This window comes from Mobula hypostoma, chromosome 12 (assembly GCF_963921235.1).
Source record: "Mobula hypostoma chromosome 12, sMobHyp1.1, whole genome shotgun sequence".
In the NCBI taxonomy this organism is placed as follows: Eukaryota; Metazoa; Chordata; class Chondrichthyes; order Myliobatiformes; family Myliobatidae; genus Mobula; species Mobula hypostoma.
In genome coordinates, this window is record NC_086108.1 from 24,977,722 (window position 1) to 25,005,669 (window position 27,948).

Genomic DNA, 27,948 nt, shown 5'->3' on the forward strand with positions numbered 1-27,948 from the left:
TTAAACAATGGAACAACATGAGCTACTCTCCAATCCTCTGGCACTTCACCCGTAGACAACGACATTTTAAATATTTCTGCCAGGGCCCCCGCAATTTCAACTAGTCTCCTTCAAGGTCCGAGGGAACACTCTGTCAGGTCCCGGGGATTTATCCACTTTAATTTTCCTCAAGACAGCAAGCACCTCCTCCTTTTCAATCTGTACAGTTTCCATGGTCTCACTACTTGATTCCCTCAATTCCATAGATTTCATGCCAGCTTCCTTAGTAAATACAGATGCAAAAAACCTATTTAAGATCTCCCCCATTTCCTTTGGTTCCGCACAAAGCCGACCACTCTGATCTTCAAGAGGACCAATTTTATCCCTTACAATCCTTTTGCTCTCAATATACCTGTAAAAGCTCTTTGGATTATCCTTCACTTTGACTGCCAAGGCAACCTCATGTCTTCTTTTAGTCGTCCTGATTTCTTTCTTAAGTATTTTCTTGCACTTCTTATACTCCTCAAGCACCTGATTTACCCCCTGTTTCCTAAACATTTCATACAACTCCCTCTTCTTCTTTATCAGAGTTGCTTGAGAACCAAGGTTCCTTATTCCTATTCAATTTGCCTTTAATCCTGACAGGAACATACAAATTCTGCACTCTCAAAATTTCCCCTTTGAAGGCTTCCCACCTACCAATCACATCTTTGCCAGAGAACAACCTGTCCCAATCCACGCTTTTTAGATCCTTTCTCATTTCTTCAAATTTGGCCTTCTTCCAGTTCAGAACCTCAACCCTAGGACCAGATCTATCCTTGTCCATGATCAAATTGAAACTAATTGTGTTATGATCACTGGAACCAAAGTGCTCCCCTACACAGACTTCTGTCACTTGCCCTAATTCGTTTCCTAACAGGAGATCCAATATTGCATCCCCTCTAGTTGGTCCCTCTATATATTGATTTAGAAAACTTTCCTGAACATATTTTACAAACTCTAAACCATCTAGACCCCTAACAGTATGGGAGTCCCAATCAATGTATGGAAAATTAAAATCCCCTACCACCACAACTTTATGTTTCCTGCAGTTGCCTGCTATCTCTCTGCAGATTTGCTCTTCCAAGTCTCGTTGACTATTGGGTGGTCTGTAATACAATCCCACTCATGTGGCCATACCCTTCCTGTTTCTCAGCTCCACCCATAGGGACTCAGTAGACAAGCCTTCTAACCTCTCCTGCCTGTGCACTGCTGTAATATTTTCCCTAACAAGCAATGCTATTCCCCCACCTTTCATTCTCCTGCCTCGATCACATCTGAAACATTGGAACCCTGGAATATTAAACTGCCAGTCCTGCCCTTCCTGTAGCCAAGTTTCACTAATTGCTACAACATCATAATTCCACGTCAAACGGGGAAGCTTGATAATGCAATTCTTGAGATATCTCGAATTAAGCTGGATATTATGGGAGTAAGCGAAGTCCGTTGGACAGAGGCTGGAATTGACAAGAATGATTTTGCGATGATATACTCTGGAGGAGAGAGACATGCCAATGGTGTTGCAATTATTGTGAAGAAGAAAGTCTACAATGCAATGGATGGGTTTTGGCCCATATCTGATAAAGTTATAATGGTAAAATTAAAAGGAAAGCCTTTTGATGCTACGATAGTCCAAGTGTATGCAGCAATCGGTGAGCATGAGGATGAAGCAGTGGAATGGTTTTATGAGGACGTAGAATCTGCTTTAAAAAATGCAAAGGTCTCTGATGTACTTTTCGTTATGGGAGATCTGAATGCTAGAGTAGGCAATGTGAAATACAAGGATATAATTGGTCAGTATGGCTTAGGTGAGAGAAATGAAAGAGGGGAAAAATTTATACAATTTTGTGAACAGTATGAGCTGATGGTAGCAAACAAATGGTTCAAATTACCCAAATGAAAATTATGCACTTGGAAGAAGCCTGGGGATACTGGAAGGAGACAAATTGACTATATTTCAGTGAGGAAACGCTTCAGGAGCAGTATTAGGGTGGCCAGAACTTCTCCAGGTGCCGATATAGGCTCGCATCACAACCCAGTGGTTGTTAGGGTGAAGACTGCACTAAAGACAAAGATTAAGGCTGCAACCAAGAAAGCCAGGCTGGATATGGACTTACTGAAGAAGACCAAGTATAGTGAAAGATTTTCTGCAGCGGTACAAAATAGGTTTGAAGGACTGAGAGTAGAAGACATGGAGCAGACACCAGATAACATGTGGTCAAACCTGAAGGACTGTATACAAATGGCAGCTGAAGAATATCTCCCTAAAAGAAGGCACGTAGCTAAACAAGCCTGGATGACGGATCACATCCTGAAGCTCATGGAAGAGAGAAGGAAGCACAAGAAGGACACATCTAAGTACAAAGAACTGGATCAACAAATAAGAGCAGAATGTGCAAAAGCTAAAGAACAATGGTTTGTCAAATGGTGTGAAAAGATAGAGACCATGGTCATGTTGCATCATTCAAGGGATATGCACAGGGAAACAGCAGAGATGACCAACAGGAACAAGAAACAACCAAGGACTGGCATTATTCAAGACGAGGACGGGAACATACTTTTTGAGAATGACAAGGTGGAAAGTAGATGGATGGAATACATTAAGGTATGCTGCTACGATGCTAAAAATGATCAAGTGAGTGAGAAAAACACGGAAGGTCCAGAAATTTTGGTAGTGGAAGTAAGAGCAGCCATTGGAAAGTTAAAAACTGGTAAAGCTTGTGGTGCAGATGGTATTACAGCCAAAATGTTGAAATGCTTTGGCAACTTGGAGGTTGAGGAGATCACGAGGCTTTGCAATACAATCTACTCAACAGGAAAGTGGCCAACAGATTTTGTGCTGTCAGAGTTTGTCATAATCCCAAAGAAAATTAAGAGCAGAAAATGCTCAGACTTTAGAACTGTAAGTCTTATAAGTCATGCTTCCAAGATTTTGTTATTAATACTTCAAAGCAGAATAAAAAGGACAGTTCTTAATGAAATTAATGAATGCCAGAGCGGATTTATACCGGGTAAGGGTACCCGTGAAGGGATTTTCAATTTGCGAATGATTGTGGAACGAGGTCTGGAAAAAAATGACATTTACATGTGCTTCTTGGATTACGAAAAAGCTTTTGACCGAGTCAATCATGAACAACTGGTCAATTGCCTGAACTCATTGGAGCTGGATGGGAAAGATGTTCGACTGATTGCGAATCTGTACTGCCATCAGAAGACAGTAATAAGAACTAGTGGTGGGAATTCACCGGAAGTTGAGATCCAAAAAGGGGTTCGCCAGGGCTGCATTATCTCCCCTTTATTATTTTACATTTACTCAGAGGTAATCTTCAGGGTGTTGAACAATGAAGCTGGTGTCCAAATTGGTGGAGTGACCGTGAACAACTTGATGTATGCAGATGATTCAGTGTTGTTAGCCGAGACTGAGGATGAGTTACTCAGAATAGTAGATAAGATAAATGCTGAAGGTGAACGATTTGGAATGAAAATAAATGCTGTAAAGATGAAGATGATGATAGTATCACGGAATAAAGAAGTCCCCAAAATCAGTATCAAAATTAACAACGTAGGCATAGAGCAAGTCAAGAAGTTTGTGTACTTGGGACACATGGTCACAAAGGATGGGAAATGTGATACAAAAATTAGACGAAGAATTGAGATTGCAATATCAGCATTCTAGAGCCTGAGTGATGTGCTGTGTGGCAAGAGGTTGGACTTTGGGCTGCGTTGTAGAATTTGGAAATGCTACGTCTGGAGCAGTCTGTTGTATGGAGTCGAGTCGTGGACTTTATACAAGGAAGCGCAATGATGACTGGAGGCACTTGAAATGTGGTGTTTAAGGACAATGCAGAAAATTAGATTGGTGATGAAGATCAGTAATATGGAAGTGTTAAAGAGAGCGAGGAGTGAAAAGGAGTTGCTGAAGAATGTGCAGAAAAGGAAGCTGGAATATGCCGGGCACTTGTTAAGAGGTGGTGGACTGCAGAAATTGTTATTGGAAGGGATGATAGAAGGAAAGAGGGAAAGAGGAAGGCAGTGAACCACTTGGTACAATAATGTGAGGCAATGGACTGGGTTGAGTTATGCTGAGGTCAAAAAAAGAGCGCAAGATCAAAGAAGATGGAGGTGCATAGCCGCCAACCCCGGATTCGGGACGGCACCCACTGACTGACTGACTGTGCACTACTTGTCTGGTGCTTGAACTCATAGCCCCTAGCAAAGGCTCTGAATTCTGAGCAGCTGAACTACGGATAGTGGTCTGACACGGGTGTCTCTGCTATGTCTTGGCAAGCGAATACCAGCTTTCAGGTGCTGTATAACCGCTGCTGAGGATGGAGAGGACAGCTCGGACACCTCAACATTCCATGAACAGTAAGCCACAGTGAGAACTTTCTTTCCATAGATGCTGTCTGGACTGCTGATTCCCTCCAGAATTTTGTCTGGCTAGCTCAGATTTCCAGCATCTATAGACTTCCTCTTGTTTGTGAGAAGATATTTGTCTCTTTTCAGCTCAAAAATCTCTGTGTGTGCAATTCGCCATGAAGCAAATTCTGTGGGATAAAGAGGTTCAGCATGATTACCGTGCAGTTTTCTGCATGCTTCATATTGCTCTACATAATCTCCTAGCCTTGGGTTCTGACCAGGTCACCACACAGATTACCTTGCTCTTAAGTAGCATCCTTCCACTCCTTGCTGTCCTTGGTGGATTTGACTAATGATCTTGGCATGCATAGAAGCAGGAATGATGAGCCTAGAGCCCTTTAGCAGCAAACCAACAAGAATGGGGAGTTTGTCTCTTTCGAGTCAGTAAGGTCTGTATTCATGAGCTCCTTTTAGAGCAGCTGGCCATCCATGTTTAGAATATTGCATGACCTTGCTGCAGATTAGGTCCTGTTTCAACTCACCACAAATTTCCTCCAGTTTACTCTGTGATGCAGGAAAGCTTTCATGCACCTAAGCTAAGTAGATGTTGGTGTTTTCCATGAGGGCTGAGTCAGCTTCCTTTTGCATGGCAGAAGTCTCTGGTGTTGTGAAAGATTTGCTGGGGACATGTTCAATGTCATAACAGTATCACATTAGATTAGATTATGAGGACACGCAGTCCTCTTTTATTGCCATCTAGTAATGGATGCATTAAGAAATGATACAATATTCCTCTGTTGTGATATCACACAAACACAGGACAGACCAAGACTGAAAAACTGACAAAAACCACATAGTTACAACATTGGAAGCAATACCACAACTTGATGAAGAACAGGCCATGGGCACGTTAAAATGTTCAAAGTTTCCCAAAAGTCCCACATCTCACACAGACGGGAGAAGGAAAAAAACTCTCCCTGCCATGCCCGACCACGGTCTGACTCTGAGTCATCCGAAAACTTCGAGCCTCCGACCAGCCCTCTGACACCGAGCACCGAGCACCATCTCGGCCGAGCGCTTCGACTCCAGACCCGGCTGCCAGCAGCAGGCAAAGCCGAGGATTTTGGGGCCTTCCCTCCGGAGATACTCAATCGCACAGTAGCAGCGGCAGTGAACCGGGCATTTCAGAAGTTTCTCCAGCTGTTCCTCCGTGCTTCTCACAGCTGTCTCCATCAAATCAGAATTGTGCACGGTACCCTATTTAACAAATACGATATCATTTCACTGGAGCATTCACAAGCCCACATGAGAACAAATTCTTCTTTTTGATTTGGGCATAATGCTATACAGTCGGAGTTAGTACTCAATGCATTTGCCACCAGTTTCCATGCACCATTGCAGTATTGCACGAGCACTACCCCTAGGCCAAAGGAAGAGGCATCTGCTGAGACCTGTGTTGCTTTGTTCGGATCAAAGAGTGCTAATGTTGGTGGAGAGATAAGCTCTGCTTTGAGTGATGAGAATAACTCCTCCTGTAGTTCATCCAAGGTCCGAATATTTCTGTGAGAGGAGATCATGTTGTGACTTTGTTTTCCCTATCAATTCTGGAATGAATTTTTCTAGTTGATTTACCATGCCAAGAAAATTGTGAAACTCTGATACATTCATAGGTTGTTCCATGTTCCGACCTCCTACCAGATTATCTGAATCTGTTTGCACTCCCTCTGAGGACAGTTGGTGGCCCAAGAAGTTCGCTTCCAACTTTGCAAATTCACATTTACTTTTGTTCAGGGTGATTCCAGCCTGTTTCATTTTCTCCTAGGCAGCTTCCACTCTTTTGTCATGTTCCTTACTTCAGCCTTTAAAGATGAGTATATTGTCCATGTGGCTGACTACTCCTTCCAGTTCCTCCAAAATGTGGTTCATCCTCATCTGAAAGAGTTCAGTAGCTAATGAGATGCCAAAAGGGAGTCTCTTGAAGGCATCACATCCATGTGGTGTGATAAGTGTTGTGAGTTTCTGTGACTCAGGAGGTGAACGGGTCTGCCAGAACCCTGAGTTTGCATCTAATTTGGTGAAGAACTTTACTGCACCCAATGTACACAAAGTGTGCTCAACAGAGAGCAGAATAAACTTCTCCCACCTCACTGCATTATTCAATTTTGTTAGGTCTAGAAAGATCCTGGTCAACTGTGCCATATAGCTTGGGAACAGGAACAATGCTCACACACCAGTCAGTAGATCCATTCATTCTAGATATGATGTTAAGCACCTCCATTCTTTCAAGTTCGGCTTTGGCTTTGTTCATAAATGGTACTGGTATACACCTCACTATGGTCAAAGAGTACGGTATCATTCCTGACCTCAGCTGGATAAGGTACTCTTCCTTCAGTACCCCAGGCCTGTGAACAACTCTGCATACTTCTCCAGCCACTGAACATTGTTTAACAAATCCAACCTTGCAGTGAGGTTTAGATTCTTGTTGGCATGTCATCCAGTTTGTGGTGAGAAGAGATTATCAACAACGTAAGACATCCTCCTTTAACTCTTGCTCATTTTTATGGGTGGGAGTAGTAAACATTCTTTTCACACTGAGCTTATGTTTCCCTGGCCCCACGAGCAGCTTCTTTGTTGGGTTTAGAGTAATATCTCTTTTCTTTGCAGTTCTGAGAAAAGACATTCGGGATAGCTGTGACATCTGCTGCACTGTCCATTTTGAACGTCACTGCCTCATTTTTCAACTAAACTGTAGTATACCAGCCTTGTTTATTTGAATCTGGAGCCCCAAGGAGAGCTCTTTCTTCGTCTGAATCATGGTCTTCATTGACCTCCTGAAGAACTGTTCTTTGAGTGACACTGGCTTTTACAATGGCCAACTCTATTGCATTGGTGGCATTTCACATCTTTTGCTGGACAGAGCTCTGTCGTGGAATGGAAACTTGCTACATCTCTTGCAGTTGGACATTTTACCTGCTCTTTGTTTTGCCGGTATGTTTTATTTCTACTGTCACCTCCTTCTGTAGTCTTTCCGACTGCACCTTGTTTGTACCCTTCTTTTTGTACAGCTTCTAGCTTGACCTCAACATCGCTTTTGTGCCTGAGTTCTACCTGTTGCTGACGAACATTCTCACTCTACCTGACCATAATAATAGCTTTCTCTAGTGCAAGATTTATCTTCAACTTAAGTCTGTATGACAATTTGTTGTATAGCAGCCGACAACAATGCTGTCTCTAATGAGCTCATCTCTCAGATTTCCATATGCCCAGTTGTCTGACAGGGATCCAACGCTGTGATTACATCATTTACACTTTCATTGGCTCCTGTTGTTTGGAGTTGAACTTTGGCCTCCCATATCACATTTCGCTTTCTTGTGAAACATTCTTTGAATTTGTCCTGTACTGTTTTGTAAAAGCGATTTTAGAACACACACCCAAAAATGCTTTGGCATGTCATTGATAAATATTAAGTAAAAGACATTTATGAGTCAAGAGCATATTAAGTGCAACACAATGGAATGAAGTAAAATTCAAAGCAAGTTCATGCACTCACCCTTGATTTGTCCCCCAGTCATTCCTGATGCAGAGGTGTTTGTGCACAGGATCTCTTGTATATCCCTCCTGGCATCCACATTCTCCTACAGAAAGTAGAATAAGATCAGCTATGTAAAAAGCTTTAAGCACTACCTCCTAATTTTCTATTGTGAAACAAATTAAGATCTTCACTGAAAAATTTGAAAAAATAATTCACTATTGTAATTTATCTTACATTACAATCCTCAGATATGCATATTTCAATTTAAGCTGTGCAGTTGCTAAGTACTGTATTATCTTTTTTCAATATTGATCCCAAGATAAAAGCTTTGCAAAGATATGTATGCTGCAGTCTTTTGGCTAAAACAACTGATACTTAGGGACTATTGTTCTAGTTGTTTTCACTGGAACAGAAATAAAAATCACATTGATTAAAGTTGTGTCTGTGTTCTTTTCAAATGCACTCACTATACCTCAACTACTTTCAAATGTCATGGGCAGATAATATCAAGATAAGGATGTCACAAAAAAACACTTATCATGTGTAGGAAAACTGCACTTGTCAACCAGCACTTTATCACAGAGACAAAACAATTGTTATTTGACTGTAATCAAAATGGCTAGTTTGTACATGTCACCTATGCAAAAGATTATATTTCACCAAATAACTTTACTACAAAACAAGCAAACAATGACCCCCATTTCCAGTCCAACTGGCAAACTTTGCTGACAAGAAAATTGAGGTATTCCATTTACAGGACTCAGTGATTGAGCATCGAATCAAATTGAATACAAAACAAGGCTCTATCACATTGTCTTATACCACTGGCTGGTTTAAATACATGCTATGACTGAGAGGATAGAATCATTATTTATACTTTGGTCTGTGGACTCACAGAGGTAAGCAGGCTGATAAAACTGATTCTATTTGCAGTGTCTTATCAGAAGTCAAGATGTGATATGCTTAAATTGTTTTAGTACAGTTCTCAATGTGGTATTGGGATGAAGGATGAAATCAGTGCATAACTTAGCACTCCGATGTAGCAACATTTATGGATTCCATTGAGAAGTTTGATGTGGAATCTAGAAAGTGCCGTCAGTGCAGCACATGACAGTCTGATTGACGTTTAGCCTGCAGAACGAATGGTACTTTGCTCCAGCACAAAATATGAATATCCCTAAACACAGAAATATGATTCTGGTACTTGCTGTGGAGGAAGAAATTCTCTGTTCTGTTGGTTCATTCTTCAATGGGCAAAAACACTCATTGAACAAAAAGAGGTTGGAACATTCTAATCAAGTAAGTCAGAAGCAGATCTGCATTTAAGTTGTACTTTGAGCTCAAATAAAATGTCTAGCCTTTTGTATTTTAGTGAAGTAACATTTTTCATAAATTAAAAAAGAATGTGTGTCTAATTCACGATGTAATGTTTTATTTTACACTAGCTCTGTGATCAGACTATGACTGTAGTTATTTCTTCTTGACTGTGAAATCCATGAACTCCTATTAGCACCTGACTGCTCGTGTCTGTTTGGCTGCATAAACACATTACTGCTCTGCTTGCAACAGTTGTGTTAAGCCAATACCATGCTGTATTGTAATAAGATATTCAGTTTTACCAAGAATGAAACTACATTAAATACAGATTGCGATAAGTGATGAGCAGAGGCAGATTAAATCTGCTCCCTTTAGGAAACAGTGCACAAGCAGTGGATGAGGACAAACAAGCGTCTGGATTTTATGGTTGTAATGGCAGTGAAAATATAGGTTGTAGTTAACTTCCTTGGGATGCAGATTTGGATGTGTAATTCATCACCTATGAATAGAGAATTCTTGTGGGAGAATAATATGCAGCAAAATCAAATATTGCCAGAGGAGGGATAAAACATTCAAGAATTAATTAAGCCTTTACTGATTCAGCAATACACAGACTTATTTGTTTTTAATTTACCAAAACCAGAAAATACACTTTCTTCTTCTAATTGCTGTATGCAAATTTTCAGTGCTAATAAAACATAAAAAAGTAAGGAACAGAAGTAGTACAAAGAGAAGTACTTTTATCTTTTTTATGCTTGCTCATCTATTTGGCTGTAAACTTTTAGTAGCTGCTACTATATACAGCTGTTTAAGCTTGTTAAGTTTATTTTGATAGGCTCAGGGATTCCATGATACTTGTATTATTTAAGCAGATGCCCAATTAGTGCCAATTGCAGGTTCCTAGTTTTGAGAATGTTACTTCTTGCAGTGTTGCTTGGCCAAGCCACCAATATTCTTTGGTATTATTATGAATAAACTCCAGTTGCGTCTCTAGATTGGAGTCTGTCTTTCCTCCTCACTTGCGTTCCAATATTGCCAGTGCGCACCGTGACACATTGGCTCAGTAACCAGAAAAGATGACAGCCAGGACTACTGTATCTAATAACTATGCACAGATCTTTCTTGGAAATACTTGCCGACAAAATGACATTGAGGTTACTGACTAAAATCCCTGCCAATCTGCATTATTTTCAATGATTGCTGAAATTTACTATGAGCAAGGTAAATGTCAAGCAAGTACTTACTGAGATCAAACATTTTTTTTAAATTTTGTTTATCTAGAAGTTCAGTTGTGGTGGGTAGGACTAAATCTGTTAATTGATAATGGTCAAATGTTGTATGCTGCCTCTAAAATTTATGGTTGTTAGAGGCAGATTATAATGGACCGCCTCTATTTGCGCTGCTAAACAGGAGTAAATAACTAGACGTAAATACTTCATCACAGCATCACATGATAAAAGTTCTAAATGGACTTACACCAAATCCCTGACGAAGGGTCTCGGCCCAAAACGTTGACTGTATATCTTCCTATAGATGCTGCCTGGCCTGCTGCATTCCACCAGCATTTTGTGTGTGTTGGTTGACCAAGTCCCTTATCTGGTTTACACAAGGTCCACCAAGATGCCAATACTTTCGTTTAATATTGGTCATAAACATCTATGTATTCAGGAGATCGTCTACTAGCCTAACACTGCGTCATTAGTAGTTTGCAGAGGTGCAGCACAAGGACCAGGAATCATACATTGGCATAGAGATTCACAACATTGGCATAGAGATTCGCAACATTGGCATAGAGATTCACAGCATTGGCACAGAGATTCACAACATTGGCATAGAGATTTGCCACATTGGCATAGAGATTCGCAACATTGGCATAGAGATTTGCAATATTGGCATAGAGCTTCACAATATTGGCACAGAGATTCATAACATTGGCATAGAGATTCGCAACATTGGCATAGAGATTCGCAACATTGGCATAGAGATTCACAACTTTGCTGTGCTGCACCCAGTGTCTGAGAAATTTGCTTTGTTTTATGCAAAACTCAATTCACCTATTCTCCACTGCCATTATAAACATGAAATGAAAACTTTACCTCCTAAGTTAATTTCCAAAACATCTGCATTCAACATATGTATCTTGCTACCATAATAACAGGGATTAGTTCTCCTCATCCTTGCGTACATCCCCACAAGTATTTAGCACATTGTTCTCTGTAATTTCTGCCATCCCCAATAGGATCCCACCACTAAGCACATCTTTCCCTCCACCATTCCTTTTCCCCACACCTGCTTTCTGAAGGAACCACTCTCTGTGACTCCCTTGTCCACTTGTCCTTCTCCACTGATCTCCTTCCCGCCACTAATTCCTGCAAGTAAACTAGAGTTGCAGGGGGATGGGAACCAAAGTGTCAGAACAGTTCGTGGAGAGGTTGTGGAGACAGATGTCAGTAAGACCTCAAAGTTAGGAACCAAATGATTAAGCATGGTGTGACTAGTGTCCTCAGCTGCCTATATTTCAATGCAAGAAGTATAGTAGGAAAGACAGATAATAGTGCCGGAGTTGAGGTAGCTGGTTTACAAACAGAGGCAATGTGCAGTGAGAAGAGGCAGTTGATAGGGAAAAATTGCACTTAGCCAGATGAGTAGCAACATAAAAGGCAGTCAAAATCGAAAAAGGTGAATACAGGGCTGAAGCTGTTGAACTTGAATGCGTGCAGTAAACAGAATAAGGCAGATGAACTTGCAGCATAGTTGCAGTTAGGCAGGTATGAAATGGTAGGCAGCATTGAATCATGGCTGAAAGAAAGAACTTAATGTCCAAGGATACACATTGTATTGAAAGGACAGGCAGAAATGCGGGGGTTGGGGGGGGGGAGGAGGAAACGGTGTTGCTTTGTTGCTAAAAAAATGCCATAGAGGGAGTACAAAGAAGGTTCACCAGATTGATTCCTGGGATGGCAGGACTTTCATATGAAGAAAGATTGGATGAACTGGGCTTGTACTCGTTGGAATTTAGAAGATTGAGGGGGGATCTGATTGAAACGTATAAGATCCTAAAGGGATTGGACATGCTAGATGCAGGAAGATTGTTCCCAATGTTGGGGAAGTCCAGAATGAGGGGTCACAGTTTGAGGATAGAGGGGAAGCCTTTTAGGACCGAGATTAGGAAAAACTTCTTCACACAGAGAGTGGTGAATCTGTGGAATTCTCTGCCACAGGAAACAGTTGAGGCCAGTTCATTGGCTATATTTAAGAGGGAGTTAGATATGGCCCTTGTGGCTACGGGGTTCAGGGAGTATGGAGGGAAGGCTGGGGTGGGGTTCTGAGTTGGATGATCAGCCATGATCATAATAAATGGCGGTACTCCTGCACCTATTTTCTATGTTTCTATGTTTCTAAATCATTAGAAAGAGGTAACATAGGATCGGAGGGTGCTGAATCGTTGTGGAGAGAGCTAAGGAACTGCAAGGCCAAAATGACCCTGATGAGAGTTGTAATCAGACCCCCAAATAGTAGCAAGGATGTGGCCTACAAATTACAATGGGAGATAGAAACTGCATTGCAAAAGGGCAATGTTGCAATAGTCAACGGGAACTTCAATGTGCAGGTAGATTGGGAAAATCAGGATGATGATAGATTCCAGGAGCAAGAATTTCGAGAGTGCCTACGAGATGGATTTTTAGAGCAGCTCGTGGTTGAGCCTACTATGAGATCAGCTATTCTGGATTCTGGATTCTCCTTTGGATCAGGACTACAGAGCGTTGTGGGAGCTGAATTGTGAAGGAAGGCGGTTTTTTTTAAAAACTTCTTCGAGTGCAAGAAGGGCGAGACTGCACAGGCGCGTGACGTCAGCAGGACCGCGCGGAGAGTTTAAAAAGGCGACCACCCTATACAGCTGGCAGCTGTTGGAGCGGGTAGCGGAGTGACCGGTAGCAGAGTGTAGGGCTTCGGCTTGAATGGGCTTCGGTGGTAAACGGCAAGAGGCGAGAGCGAAGCGCCAACTCTTTTTTCTCTCCCGCCCCCCCCCACCCCTTTCGCAAATCGGCCCGGACAGACAGGAACAGCAGGGCTCTCACAGCTAGTGGTTTAAAAAGTTTGTCTGTTTGGCAAGGTAAGTGGGTGAGTAGACTTATTTTTCCTGTTTCATTCGTGTAGAATTAGGTAGCATGCCTGCAGGGTTAGTGCTTTGTTCAGGGTGTCAGATGTGGGAATCCTGGGAGACCTCCAGCCTCTCTGATAGCCACATCTGCGCCAGATGCACTGAGGTGCAGCTCCTCAGAGACCGTGTTAGGGATCTGGAGCTGCAGCTTGATGACCTACTGCTTATTAGGGAAAGTGAAGAGGTGATAGACAGAAGCTACAGGGAGGTAGTCATCCCTAGGCTACAGGGGTCAGAAAACTGGGTCACTGTCAAGAGAGGGAAGGGAAATGCCCAGATAGTGGAGAGCACACCTGTGGCTGTCCCCCTCAGCAACAAATATCTTGTTCTGGATGCTGTTGAGGGGGATGACCTGATGGGGGACGCCCACGGTGACCGGGTCTCTGGCACTGAGCCTGGCACTGATGTGCAGGAGAGAAGGAGGGTGAAGAGAAATGTGGTAGTCGTAGGGGATTCCATAGTCAGGGGAACAGACAGGAGATTCTGTGAGCCTGACAGAGATACCCGCATGGTGTGTTGCCTCCCAGGTGCCAGGGTACGGGATGTCTCGGATCGGGTCCTGAATATTCTGAAGGGGGAGGGTGAGCAGCCAGTTGTCTTGGTACATGTTGGTACCAATGACATAGATAGGACAAAGGAGGAGGTCCTGAAGAGAGATTTCCAGGAGTTAGGAAGGAAGCTGAGAAGCAGAACCTCCAGGGTAGTAATCTCGGGATTGCTACCTGTGCCACGTGCTAGCGAGGGCAAGAGTAGTCGGATCAGGCAGATGAATGCCTGGCTGAGAGACTGGTGTAGGGGGCAGGGCTTCAGATTCTTGGATAATTGGGATCTCTTCTGGGGGAAGTATGACCTGTTCAAAAAGGACAGGTTACACCTGAACCTGAAGGGGACCAATATCCTGGCAGGAAAGTTTAATAGAGCTGTTAGGGAGGGTTTAAACTAATTTGGCAGGGGGATGGGAACCGGAATGATAGAGCGGAGGAAGGGGAAAACAGAAATAAATCTAAGATAGTGAGCAGTAAAGATGTCAGGAAAGACAGGCAGGTGATGGGGCAAATGTGTAGCCATTGGGATGAGTTGCCGTGCAATAAAGTTGCAGTGAAATCAAAGCAAAAAGTATCAAATACTGGTCTTAAGGTGTTGTACTTAAATGCACGCAGCATAAGAAATAAGGTGGATGATCTTGTTGTACAGCTACAGATTGGCAGATATGATATTGTGGCCATCACTGAGACCTGGCTAAAGGATGCATGTCTCTGGGAACTGAACGTCCAAGGATACACGGTGTATCGGAAGGATAGGAAGGTAGGCAGAGGGGGAGGTGTGGCTTTATTGGTCAGAAATGATATTAAATCATTAGAAAGAGGTGATATAGGATCGGAAGGTGCAGAATCTTTATGGGTTGAGCTAAGGAATAGCAGGGGTAAAAGGACCCTGATGGCAGTTATTTATAGGCCTCCAAAGAGCTGCAGGGATGTGGACTACAAATTACAACTGGAAATAAAAAAGGCTTGTCAGAAGGGCAGTGTTATGATAATTGTGGGGGATTTTAACACGCGAGTAGATTGGAAAAATCAGGTTGGCACTGGATCTCAAGAGAGAGAATTTGTAGAATGTCTGCGAGATGGCTTTTTAGAACAGCTTGTTGTTGAGCCCACTAGGGGATCGGCTGTACTGGATTGGGTATTGTGTAATGAACCGGAGGTGATTGGAGAGATTGAGGTGAAGGAACCCTTAGGAGGCAGTGATCATAACATGATTGAGTTCACTGTGAAATTAGAAAAAGAGAAGCCGAAATCTGATATGTCGGTGTTTCAGTGGAGTAAAGGAAACTACAGTGGCATGAGAGAGGAACTGGCCAAAGTTGACTGGAAAGAGACACTGGCGGGAAAGACGGCAGAGCAGCAGTGGCTGGAGTTTATGCGAGAAATGAGGAATGTGCAAGACAGGTATATTCCAAAAAAGAAGAAATTTTCGAGTGGAAAAAGGATGCAACCGTGGTTGACAAGAGAAGTCAAAGCCAAAGTTAAAGCAAAGGAGAGCGCATACAAGGAAGCAAAAATTAGTGGGAAGACAGAGGATTGGGAAGTCTTTAAAATCTTACAAAAGGAAACCAAGAAGGTCATTAAGAGAGAAAAGATTAACTATGAAAGGAAACTAGCAAATAATATCAAAGAGGATACTAAAAGCTTTTTCAAGTATATAAAGAGTAAAAGACAGGTGAGAGTAGATATAGGACCGATAGAAAATGGTACTGGAGAAATTGTAATGGGAGATGAGGAGATGGCAGAGGAAGTGAACAAGTATTTTGCATCAGTCTTCACTGAGGAAGACAGCAGGATACCGGACACTCAAGGGTGGCAGGGAAGAGAAGTGTGCGCAGTCACAATTACGACAGAGAAAGTACTCAGGAAGCTGAATAGGCTAAAGGTCGATAAATTTCCTGGACCAGATGGAATGTTCTGAAGGAAGTAGCTGTGGAGATTGCGGAGGCATTAGCGATGATCTTTCAAAAGTCGATAGATTCTGGCATGGTTCCGGAAGACTGGAAGATTGCAAATGTCACTCCGCTATTTAAGAAGGGGGCAAGGAAGCAAAAAGGAAATTATAGACCTGTTAGCTTGACGTCGGTGGTTGGGAAGTTGTTGGAGTCGATTCTCAAGGATGAGGTTACAGAGTACCTGGAGGCATATGACAAGATAGGCAGAACTCAGCATGGATTCCTTAAAGGAAAATCCTGCCTGACAAACCTATTACAATTTTTTGAGGAAATTACCAGTAGGCTAGACAAGGGAGATGTTGTGGATGTTGTATATTTGGATTTTCAGAAGGCCTTTGACAAGGTGCCACACATGAGGCTGCTTAACAAGATAAGAGCCCATGGAATTACAGGAAAGTTACATACGTGGATAGAGCGTTGGCTGATTGGCAGGAAACATAGAGCGGGAATAAAGGGATCCTATTCTGGTTGGCTGCCGGTTACCAATGGTGTTCCACAGGGATCAGTGTTGGGGCCGCTTCTTTTTACATTGTACATCAACGATTTGGATTATGGAATAGATGGCTTTGTGGCTAAGTTTGCTGATGATACAAAGATAGGTGGAGGGGCCGGTAGTGCTGAGGAAACGGAGAGTCTGCAGAGAGACTTGGATAGATTGGAAGAATGGGCAGAGAAGTGGCAAATGAAGTACAATGTTGGAAAGTGTATGGTTACGCACTTTGGCAGGAAAAATAAATGGCAGAGTATTATTTAAATGGGGAGAGAATTCAAAGTTCTGAGATGCAACGGGACTTGGGAGTCCTCATACAGGATTCCCATAAAGTTAACCTTCAGGTTGAGTCGGTAGTGAAGAAGACGAATGCAATGTTGGCATTCATTTCTAGAGGAATAGAGTATAGGAGCAGGGATGTGATGTTGAGGCTCTATAAGGCACTGGTGAGACCTCACTTAGAGTACTGTGGGCAGTTTTGGTCTCCTTATTTAAGAAAGGATGTGCTGACGTTGGAGAGGGTACAGAGAAGATTCACTAGAATGATTCCGGGAATGAGAGGGTTAACATATGAAGAACGTTTGTCCGCTCTTGGACTGTATTCCTTGGAGTTTAGAAGAATGAGGGGAGACCTCATAGAAACATATCGAATGTTAAAAGGCATGGACAGAGTGGATGTGGCAAAGTTGTTTCCCATGATGGGGGAGTCTAGTACGAGAGGGCATGACTTCAGGATTGAAGAGTGCCCTTTCAGAACAGAAATGCGAAAAATTTTTTTTAGTCAGAGGGTGGTGAATCCATGGAATTTGTTGCCACGGGCAGCAGTGGAGGCCAAGTCATTGGGTGTATTTAAGGCAGAGATTGACAGGTATCTGAGTAGCCAGGGCATCAAAGGTTATGGTGAGAAGGCAGGGCAGTGGGACTAAATAGGATAAAATGGATCAGCTCATGATAAAATGGCAGAGCAGACTTGATGGGCCGAATGGCCTACTTCTGCTCCTTTGTCTTATGGTCTTATGGGTGTTGTGTAATGAACCAGAACTGATTACAGAGCTTAAAGTAAAAAAAACCCTTATGGAAATTGATCATAATATGATCGAATTCACCCTGAAATTTGAGAAGGAGAAGCTAAAGTCAGATGTACCAGTATTACAGTGGGGTAAAGGGAATTACAGAGGCATGAAAGAGCAGTTGGCCAGAATCAATTGGAAAATAACATACACGGGGATGACGGTAGAGCAACAATGGCTAGAATTTCCGGAAGCAATTCAGATGACACAGGATAGATACATCCCAAAGAGGAAGAAGTATTCTAAAGGAAAGATGACACAACCATGGCTAACAAGAGAAGTCAAAACCAAAATCCTTGGCAAATGGTAGGGCATTGAAGAATGCAGTAGAACAGAGGGATCTAGGAATAATGGTGCCTAGTTCCCTGAAGGTGGAATCTCATGTGGATAGGGTGGTGAAGAAAGCTTTTGGTATGTTGACCTTTATAAATCAGAGCATTGAGTATAGGAATTGGGATGTAATGTTGAAATTGTACAAGGCATTGGTAAGGCCAAATTTGGAGTATTGTGTACAGTTCTGGTCACCGAATTATAGGAAAGATGTCAACAAAATAGAGAGAGTACAGAGAAGATTTACTAGAACGTTACCTGGGTTTCATCACCTAAGTTACAGAGAAAGGTTGAACAAGTTGAGTCTTTATTCCTTGGAGCATAGAAGGTTAAGGGGGGACTTGATAGAGGTATTTTAAATTATGAGGGAGATTGATGGAGTTGATGTGGATAGGTTTTTTTCCATTGAGAGTGGGGGAGATTCAAACAAGAGGACATGAGTTGAGACTTAAAGGGCAAAAGTTTAGGGGTAACATGAGGGGGAACTTCTTTACTCAGAGAGTGGTAGCTGTGTGGAATGAACTTCCAGCAGAAGTGGTTGAGGCAGGTTCTATGTTGTCATTTAAAGTTAAATTGGATAGATATATGGACATGAAAGGAATGGAGGGTTATGGGCTGAGTGCAGGTCAGTGGGACTAGGTGAGAGTAAGAGTTCGGCACGGACTAGAAGGGCCGAGATGGCCTGTTTCTGTGCTGTAATTGTTATATGGTTATAATATAAAAGGCAAGGAGATGGCAGAAAATAGAGGAAAAATTAATGAGAAGTTAAAGGTTTGGGAAGCTTCTAAAAGCCAACAGAAGACAACTAAAAAAATCATTTAGGTTCAGATGGAATATGAAAGTAAGCTAGCCAATAATATTAATGAGAATACCAAAAGTTTCTTCAGATATATAAAGTGTAAAAGAGAGGCGAGAGTAGATATCAGACTGCTGGAAAACAATGCTGTAAAGATAGCAATGGGGGATGATGAAATGGGATTCAAACTGAACAAGTATCTTAAGTCAAGCTTCACTGTGGAAGACACTAGCAATATGGTAGATCCAGGTGTCAGGAGTCATGAAGTGTGTGAAGTTACAGAACGAGAGAGATGGTTCTTGGGAAACTGAAAGGTCTGAAGGTAGATAAGTCACCTGGACAAGATGGTGTACATCCCAAGGTTCTGAATGAGGTAGCCGAAGAGATTATGGAGGCATCAGTAATGATCTTTCAAGAATTACTGGATTCTGAAATGGTTTCAGATGACTGGAAAATTGCACATATTACTCCACTCTGCAAGAGGGAGAGGCAGAAAAAAGGAAACTATAGGCCAGTTAGTCTGACCTCAGTGGTTGGGAAGGTGTTGCAGTTGATTATTAAGGATGAAGTCTCAGGGTACTTGGAGACACATGATATAATAGGCCATAGAGAGCATGGCTTCTTCAAGGGAAAATATTTCCTGACAAATCTGTTGGATTTTTTTGCAGAAATTACAAGCAGGATTGACAAAGAAGAATCAGTTGATGTTGTACACTTGGATTTTCAGAAGGTCTGTGACAAGATGCCACATGAGGCTGCTTAGACAACAAGACTATATGACACAGTTGCAGAATTAGGCATTTCAGCCCATCGACTCTTCTCTGACATTCCAGCATGGCTGATCCTGGTTGCCATTCAACCCCATACACCTGCCTTCTCGCCATATCCTTTGATGCCCTGACCGATCAGGAAACTTATCAACTTCCACCTTAAATATACCCACGGACTTGGCCTCCACTGCGAACTGTGGCAGTGCATTCCACAGATTTACTACTCTCCGGCTAAAATAAATTCCTCCTTACTTCTGTTCTAAAGGGTCACCCCTAAATTTTGAGGCTGTGCCCTCTATTCCTGGATACCCTCACCATAGTAAACATCTTCTCCATATCCATCCTATCTAATCCTTTCAACCACAAACAAGAGAAAATCTGCAGACACTGGAAATCTGAGCAACACACACAAAATTCTGGAGGAACTCATCAGGCTGGATAGCATCGAGGAAAATTCGATGTTTCTGGCAAAAACCCTTCAGCAGGACAACCCCAAAGGATTTTGACCCAAAGCGTCAACTGTGCTCTTTTCCAAGAAGCTGCCTGACCTGTTGAGTTGCTCCAGCATTTTGTGTGTGTTAAGCCTTTCAACATTGGGTAGGTTTTGATGAGATCCCCCTCACATTCTTCTAAATTCTAGAGAGTACAGGTCCAAAGCTGCCAAACGCTCCTCATATGTTAAACACAAAATAATCTGCGGATGCTGGGGTCAAAGCAACACTCACAACACGCTGGAGGAACTCAGCAGGTCAGGCAGCATCAGTGGAAAAGATCGTTCGACGTTTTGGGCCAGAACCCTTCGTCAGGACTGTAGGGGGAAGGGGGCAGAGGCCCTATAAAGAAGGTGGGGGGAGGGTGGGAAGGAGAAGGCTGGTAGGTTCCAAGAGAAAAACCAGTAAGGGGAAAGATAAAGGGGTTGGTGAAGGGGAGGCAGGGAGGTGATAGGCAGGAAAGGTGAAGAAAGAATAGGGGAAAACACAATGGGTAGTAGAAGGAGGCGGAACCAAGAGGGAGGACGTAGGCAGCTGGGGGATAGGGCAGAGTGACATAGGGATAGGGGAAGGGAGGGAATTACCAGAAGTTGGAGAATTCTATGTTCATACCAAGGGGCTGGAGACTACCTAGACGGTATATGAGGTGTTGCTCCTCCAACCTGAGTTTAGCCTCATCATGGCAGGAGAGGAGGCCATGTATGGACATATCTGAATGGGAATGGGAAGCAGAGTTGAAGTGGGTGGCCACTGGGAGATCCTGTCTGTTTTGGTGCACGGAGCGGAGGTGCTCGACGAAGCGGTCCCCCAATCTGCGTCAGGTTTCACCAATGTAGAGGAGGCCACACCGGGAGCACCGGATGCAATAGATGACCCCAACAAACTCACAAGTGAAGTGTTGCCTCACTTGGAAGTACTGTTTGGGACCTTGAATGGTGGCAAGAGAGGAGGTGTAGGGATAGGTGTAGCACTTGCGCTTACAGGGATAAGTGACAGGTGGGAGGTCTGTGGGGAGGGACGTGTGGACCAGCGAGTCGCAGAGGGACCGATCCCTGTGGAAGGCAGAGAGGGATGGAGAGGGAAAGATGTGCTTAGTGGTGGGGTCCTGTTGAAGGTGGCGGAAGTTACGGAGGATAATGTGTTGGATCCGGAGACTAGTGGGGTGGTAGGTGAGGACAAGGGGAACTCTGTCCCTGTTGTGGTGGCGGGAGGATGGGGTGAGAGCCAAAGTGTGGGAAATGGAGGAGATATGGGTGAGGGCATCATTGATGACAGCAGAAGGGAAACCATGATCCTTAAAGAAAGAGGACATTTGAGATGTCCTGGAATGGAAAACCTCATCCTTGGAGCAGATGCGGCGGAGACGGAGGAACTAGGAATAGGGAATGGCATTTGTGCATGTGGCAGGGTGGGAAGAGGTATAGTCGAGGTAGTTATGAGAGTCAGTGGGCTTGTAGAAGATGTCAGTGGACAGTCTGTCTCCAGAGATGGAGACCGAGAGATCGAGAAAGGGGAGAGAAGTGTCCGAGACAGACCAAGTCAATTTGAGGGCTGGGTGGAAGTTAGAAGTAAAGTTGATGAAATTGACGAGCTCAGCATGGGTGCAGGAAGCAGCACCAATGTAGTCGTCAATGTACCGAAGGAAAAGTTGGGGAGCAGTACCAGAATAGGTTTGGAGCACAGACTGTTCCACATAACCAACGAAGAGGCAGGCATAGCTAGGGGCCATGCGAGTTCCCATAGCTAGACCCTTGGTCTGAAGAAAGTGGGAAGAGCCAAAAGAGAAGTTATTGAGTGTGAGAACCAGTTCCGCCAACCGGAGGAAGGTAGTGGTGGTGGGGAACTGGTGAGGTCTATTATCTAGAATGTAGCGGAGGGCTTTGACGCCCTCTTGATGGGGAGTGTAGGGGTACAGGGATTGGACATCCATTGTGAAAATGAAGCGGTTGGGACCGGGGAACTGGAAGTTATTGAAGAGGTGGAGGGCATGGGATGTATCCTGGATGTAGGTGGGGAGGGACTGAACTATGGGTGACAAAATGGAGTCCAGGTAGGCAGATACAAGTTTGGTGGGACAGGAGCAGGCAGAAACCATGGGTCTGCCAGGACAGTCAGGCTTGTGGATCTTGGGGAGGAGGTAAAACCGAGCAGCATGGGGTATGGGAATTATGAGCTTAGTGGCTGAGGATGGAAGGTCTCTGGAGTTGATATGGGGGGTGATGGTACGGGAGACAATGGTTTGATGTTTTTTGGTGGGGTCCTGTTCCAGGGGTAAGTAAGAGGAGGTGTCAGAGAGCTACCATTTGGCCTCAGTGAGGTAGAGGTCCATCCGCCAGACTACTACAGCACCACCTTTGTCAGTGGGTTTGATGGTGAGGTTGCGATTAATGCGGAGAGAGTGGAGGGCAGTGCGTTCAGAGGGAGTGAGGTTGGAACAGGAGAGAGGAGTGGTGAAGTTGAGACGGTTGATGTCTCAGCGACATCATATGTTAAACACTTCATTCCCAGAATCATCCTCATGAACCTCCTCTGGACTCGCTCCAATAACAGTACATCCTTTCTGAGACATGGGGCCCAAAACTGTTGACAATACTCCAAGTGCAGCCTGACTAGTGTCTTATCAAGCCTCAGCATTATCTCCTTGCTTTTATATGCTATTCTCCTTGAAATAAATGGCAAACTTGCACTTGCCTTCTTTACCACAGACTCAACCTGTAAATTAATCTTCTGGGAGTCTTGCACGAGGACTCCTAAGTCCCTCTGCACCTCTGATGTTTGAACCTTCTTCCCATTTAGATAATAGTCTACACTATTTTTCCTTTTAACAAAATACATTATCATACATTTCCAAACACTGTATTGCACCTGCCACCTTTTTCCCCATTCTTCCAGTTTGTTTGAGTCCTTCTGCAATTGCATTGCTTCCTCAGCTACCTATATCCTTCCACCTGTCTTCATATCATCCGCAAACCTTGCCACAAAGTCATCAATTCCATTATCTAAATCATTGACAAACAATGTGAGAAGTCGTGGTCCCAATACTAACCCCTGAGGAACACCACTAGTCACCAGCAGCCAACCTGAAAAAGGCCCCCTTTATTCAAACTCACTGCCTCCCGCCTGTCAGCTATTCCTCTAACCATGCCAATATCTTTCCTGTAACGGCATAGGATTTTCTCTTGTTAAGCAGCTTCAAGTGTGGCTACTTATCAAATGCCTTCTGAAAATCCATATAAGTAACATCCACTGCCTCTCCTTTGTCAACCCTACTTGTTACTTCCTCGAAGAACTCTAACAGATTTGTCATGCAAGATATCCATTCACAGAAACCATGCTGACTTTGACTTATTTATCATTAGTCTCCAAGTACCACAAACCTTATCCTTAATGTTTGAAATCCTACACCAACCTGCTTTTCCCAATCCCCTTGTATATTAAAGTCTCCTATTACAATTGTGACATTACCTTTACTACATGTTGTTTCCAGATCCCTTTGCAAACTCAATCCCACAACTTGGCTACTATTTGGAAGCCTATATATAATTCCCATAATGCTTTTTTTACCCCTGCAGTTTTCTTAACTCCACCACCAAAGACTCAACATTCTCTGACCCCATGTCACCTCTCCATAAAGATGTAATTCCATCTCTTAGAGAGCTGCCCTTACCTTCGTGCCTGTCCTTTTGATACAAAGTATATATTTTGATGTTAAGTTCCCAACTACGGCCTTTCTTTCAGCTGCAACTTAGGCTACGTCCTCACTAGACCGGATAAATGAGTAACCAAAGCTTTTTCGCTTCGTTTTGACCCTCTGTCCACATTGAAGTGGCGTTTTTCTCCCCCGAAAACACAGCTTTTCTAAAACACTGTCCAGTGTGTGTAAAACTGAAACCGCCGGTTGGGCGGTGTCGTGTGTACGGGGAACCAGAGCTTTTTAGAAACGCTGGCATGATGTGCCGGAGCAGATGGTTGTGTTTTCTGAACGCAACCTCCAACACACAACAACAATATCTGACAATAGATGTGTAACTGCCTAATATAGCATTGTATGGAAATACAAGATAACACTGCTGCAGACATGTTTTATACATTTAAAAAGGTGCTTTATTAATGTATTGCTTGTGCAAACATACAATAGATTCAATTGTCACCACTTCCAAAATGTCATTTTTAAGTAGTAGCTTATGTTTGGCAAAGACGTGAAAATATTAAGGCCAGAAAAGGAAAATTGTAAGTTTCACTTTTACTCAGGTAAAAATAAAATCACTTTTGCCCAGTAACTCATTTTATTGAACATGTTAAATACAGCAAAATAATACAGAAAGACATGGCAAAAGTAAAGGCAAACAAATGAGGTAACAGCAAATTTCACTTTTGCCCAGTAACAAACCTTATTGCATTTAATAGTAGCTGTCATCCCTTTCATCGATGAAGAGACTATGGCTGTCGGAAATGTTTCCAGGGTGACCCCTCTGTGGGAGTGGGGAAGATTTTGGTGGGGCCACTCGAGGGTCTGTGTGTCCGTATGTGTAGCTACTGTAGTGGCTGTGAGGCTGGTATTGTAGCAGTGAAAAGTACTGGGGAGAGAGGAGCCATCATATTCCTCATCATTGCAAATCTCTCTGCAACAGTTTTTCAATGTTAGTTGAAATGTCAGTTTTTCAATGTTCGTCGTCAGCCGGGTCATACTGTCTGTGAACTCCCTGTCGGTTGCCTCCATACGCTCCAGTATTTGTTTTTCCATTTTAAGTCCTCCTGCGCGAAAGCTAACAGCTATCCATCGTTTGCCAATTTACTTTTAAGATTTTCTAGTCTGTAACTGGACAAATGCGCACCAAGTCTTTTGTTTGGCAATTTCCTTTCAGTTTTTCTAGTCTGTAACTGGACAAACGCACACCAGGTATACCGTTTTCTTTTCTCTTGTTTTATGTAGATGTGTCCTGCGCATGCCCAGTAGGAGGCGATTCTCCCAAATACCCGTTTTAATGTGGACGGAGGTATTTTCAGAAATGCCTGGTGTGAACGCCTATCATTTTTTATGCAAAACGGCATTTTCAAACTTATCCGGTCCAGTGGATGTAGCCTTAGTGATGCCCACAACGTCATACCAACCACTTTCTAATTGCACTTCCAGCTCGTCCACCTTATTCCAAATGCTATGCACATTTAAATACAGCACCTTCAATCCTGCATTCTTCACCATTTTGAATTTTGTCTCTGTGGTACAATTTAACCCTTTTGCTCTGTCTGCATTTGTACGCAATCATTGGTTCGTCTTTCCTTACATTCATGCTACATCCATCATCTACCTGTAAACCTGCTGGCTCATCCTCAGCTCTACTATACTGGTTCCCATCTCCCTGCAATATTAGATTTTTTGGGGCATCCGTTAGTCTTGTGAGACCATGAATTTGCGCCTTGGAAGGTTTCCAGGTTGTATGGAAGACCGGCATTTGCCCATGCTGCAAGTCTCCCCTCTCCACGCCACCGATGTTGTCCAAAGGAAGGACATTAAGTCCCATACAGCTTGGCACTGGTGTCCTTGCAGGACATTGGGGCTGAGAGGAAAATAGCATCAGCCATGATGAAATGGCGGATTAGACTCAATGGTCCAAACGGCCTAATTCTGCTCCTATATCTTATGGTTTTATGGTCTAAGTGCTACACATGCTCCGAGACCACCTTCCTCACCACCATTCAGGGGCCCAAACAGTCCTTCCAGTTGAGCCGCACCAAGAGCACTGGATTCAAGGGATGACCTCCAAGTCCATTGGGGTCATCCCTTGAATCCAGTGCTCTTGGTGCGGCCTCCTCTACATCAATGAAACCCACAGCAGATTGCGGACCACTCAATTGAGCACCTTTGCTGTCCATCACAAAAGGCAGAATCTCATGGTGGCTACCCTTTCAATATGACTTTCCATTTCGTTTCTGACATGTCTGTCCATGGATTCCTATAGTGCCACAATGGGTACATACTCAGGTTGGCATGAACACCAGTTTCTCTTACTTCTGGTAATTACTCTCCCTTCCCCCTCTCTCCATTTCTACTCTGCACTTGAAATCCTCTGAAAAATCTCAAAATAATCTATGTAACTCCAAAGAACAAAATAATGACAAACTGAATTACACTGTTTCCAATACAATGGTTAATAAAAATATTGCTACTACAGTCCCAAATCCCTGTGGTTATTTCTACAAACAGTGTACAGACAAAAATCAGAAGTTCAATATATAAAGTGCTGCCTCTAATCACTCCACTTGGTAGGAGCGAATAACTAAGCAGAAATGCTTCATCACAGCATCTCATAATATATGTATTAATGTACATTTTTACATCAAGCCTCACGTTCTTTCAAACATTCGCGAGAAAAAATGTAATCCCTTTTGTTGTAACTGGTCTATCTGCTATTGAACAACAGTACAGAGACAGAATAGATGAATGTCACAACAGTTTTCAATCATTTACAGGATGCGTGTGAAAGGGGTAAGACCAAGGCTTGATGGCTATCTCAGCTGACCTGGTGAAATGTGGGGGTTGGCTGTCTTCTTGAACTGTTGCAATTCAACTGACAGATGTACTCCCACGGAGAAGTTGTGTGGTATCCAGGGATTTACACACAACGAAGATCAGTTTCATAGATGGTGGAAGGCCTTTGAAGGTCAGGAACTGAGTTACTGGATACAAAGTACAGAGGCTTCACATTGTTAGGTGTTTTTTCTGGAAACATGACTCTGACTGAGATAGAAGATAGAAGGCAGCACAACCCAAGAATTAATACAAGCTCTAGACCCCTTCCGCCTTCTGAGTGAAATTGTTTCTACTCACATGACCTCGAATTCTAGCAACTACTTTATTTCCATAGTTTATGATCCCTCTAACAACAGAAAGAGGACACTCCTATTTATTCGATTTAATTCCCTCATACTCTACATGTAACCCTCTCACCGTAGGCTCGTAATGAGTTATCTATCACTGTGAATTCAAACTAACAGCAACGTAACTCGACAATGCATGGGAATAACGATGAAAGAGGCTATTCCAGTAAATAAACACGTCACAGGTAAATATGATTTCGGGTAAACACAAACATGAAAGTTTGAATGTTCCTTCCAAGGGAAAACTGTATGAACACTGACACACCCATGCAAATTTACCATTCGCCAGGAAACAATAATTTGAGTCACACCAGTATAAACTCAGATCGAAAATGTATGAACAATAATTTTAAAGCTATAACACAATAACACTACATAATTAAAAATAAATAAATATATATATATCGTTCAAGATCATTGTTCCATAATCAACTAAATTTACTTTGTTTACTCACAACATGAAATGGTTTTGCGCTGAAGAACCTGTCCCAGGAAACAAATATTCACGCAACTTCCAAAGAAAAAAAACATCAAACTTTCTTCAACATCGTGTTCTAACCAGCCAAATAAAAAGTGATCTGTACATTCTCCTTGAGAACATTGGCTGCATGTGGATTTTCCTACATCGCTATCTGACCTTCCAAACGGGTTTTCTGAGTGTTTCACTGGGTGCTTTCCAATGTTCGTTGTCCGTTTCCATTCTCCTTCTTCCTCCTTTTTCTATCCCGCGCTCTCTAGACAATGACTTCTGATCTATTCCCGTGCTCTAGAAAATAGCTTCCTTCGATCTTTTCCTGCGCTCTCCAAAAAAAATTCACACAAAATCCTATTACCTAATTCAACAAACCTAACTTAAGCAACTGAATTATTATTTTAACCAGCAAAAAAAACCTCATGATATAATGAAATTAAAGGAACACTTACTGCATTTTAAGAAAATCTGCAGAAAATAAAATACTCAACAGTATAACTATATTAATAAAACAATGTATGGTCTTAAACCAGGGCATTACACATAAATTACGTCTTTCTTCGATTTCCTGATCTAATGATTTCTCACAGCACAGTCCTCAAATTGTGGCCAAACTATCGGTGTATGCCTGTCTAGCCTAACTTTTCTAGCGCTATAAACCATACCTCAGCTAATAAAGGAAAGCATTCCACATCACCTTTTAACTACCTTATAAGCCTGTTTCATTGCCTTAAATGATCTATGCTAATGCAATCTAACATC

The 27,948-nt window shown here is 42.8% G+C and overlaps 1 protein-coding gene across 1 annotated transcript in view; it reads right to left on the reverse strand.

The window, feature by feature from the left end:
- Nucleotides 1-27,948, reverse strand: part of astn1 (astrotactin 1) — a 2,838,691-nt gene that overhangs the window by 1,408,731 nt on the left and 1,402,012 nt on the right. Inside the window, exon 8 of the mRNA XM_063063753.1 lies at nt 7,928-8,012. Within this exon, the coding sequence (XP_062919823.1) occupies nt 7,928-8,012 (85 nt within the window). The remainder of the gene's footprint in view (nt 1-7,927; nt 8,013-27,948) is intronic.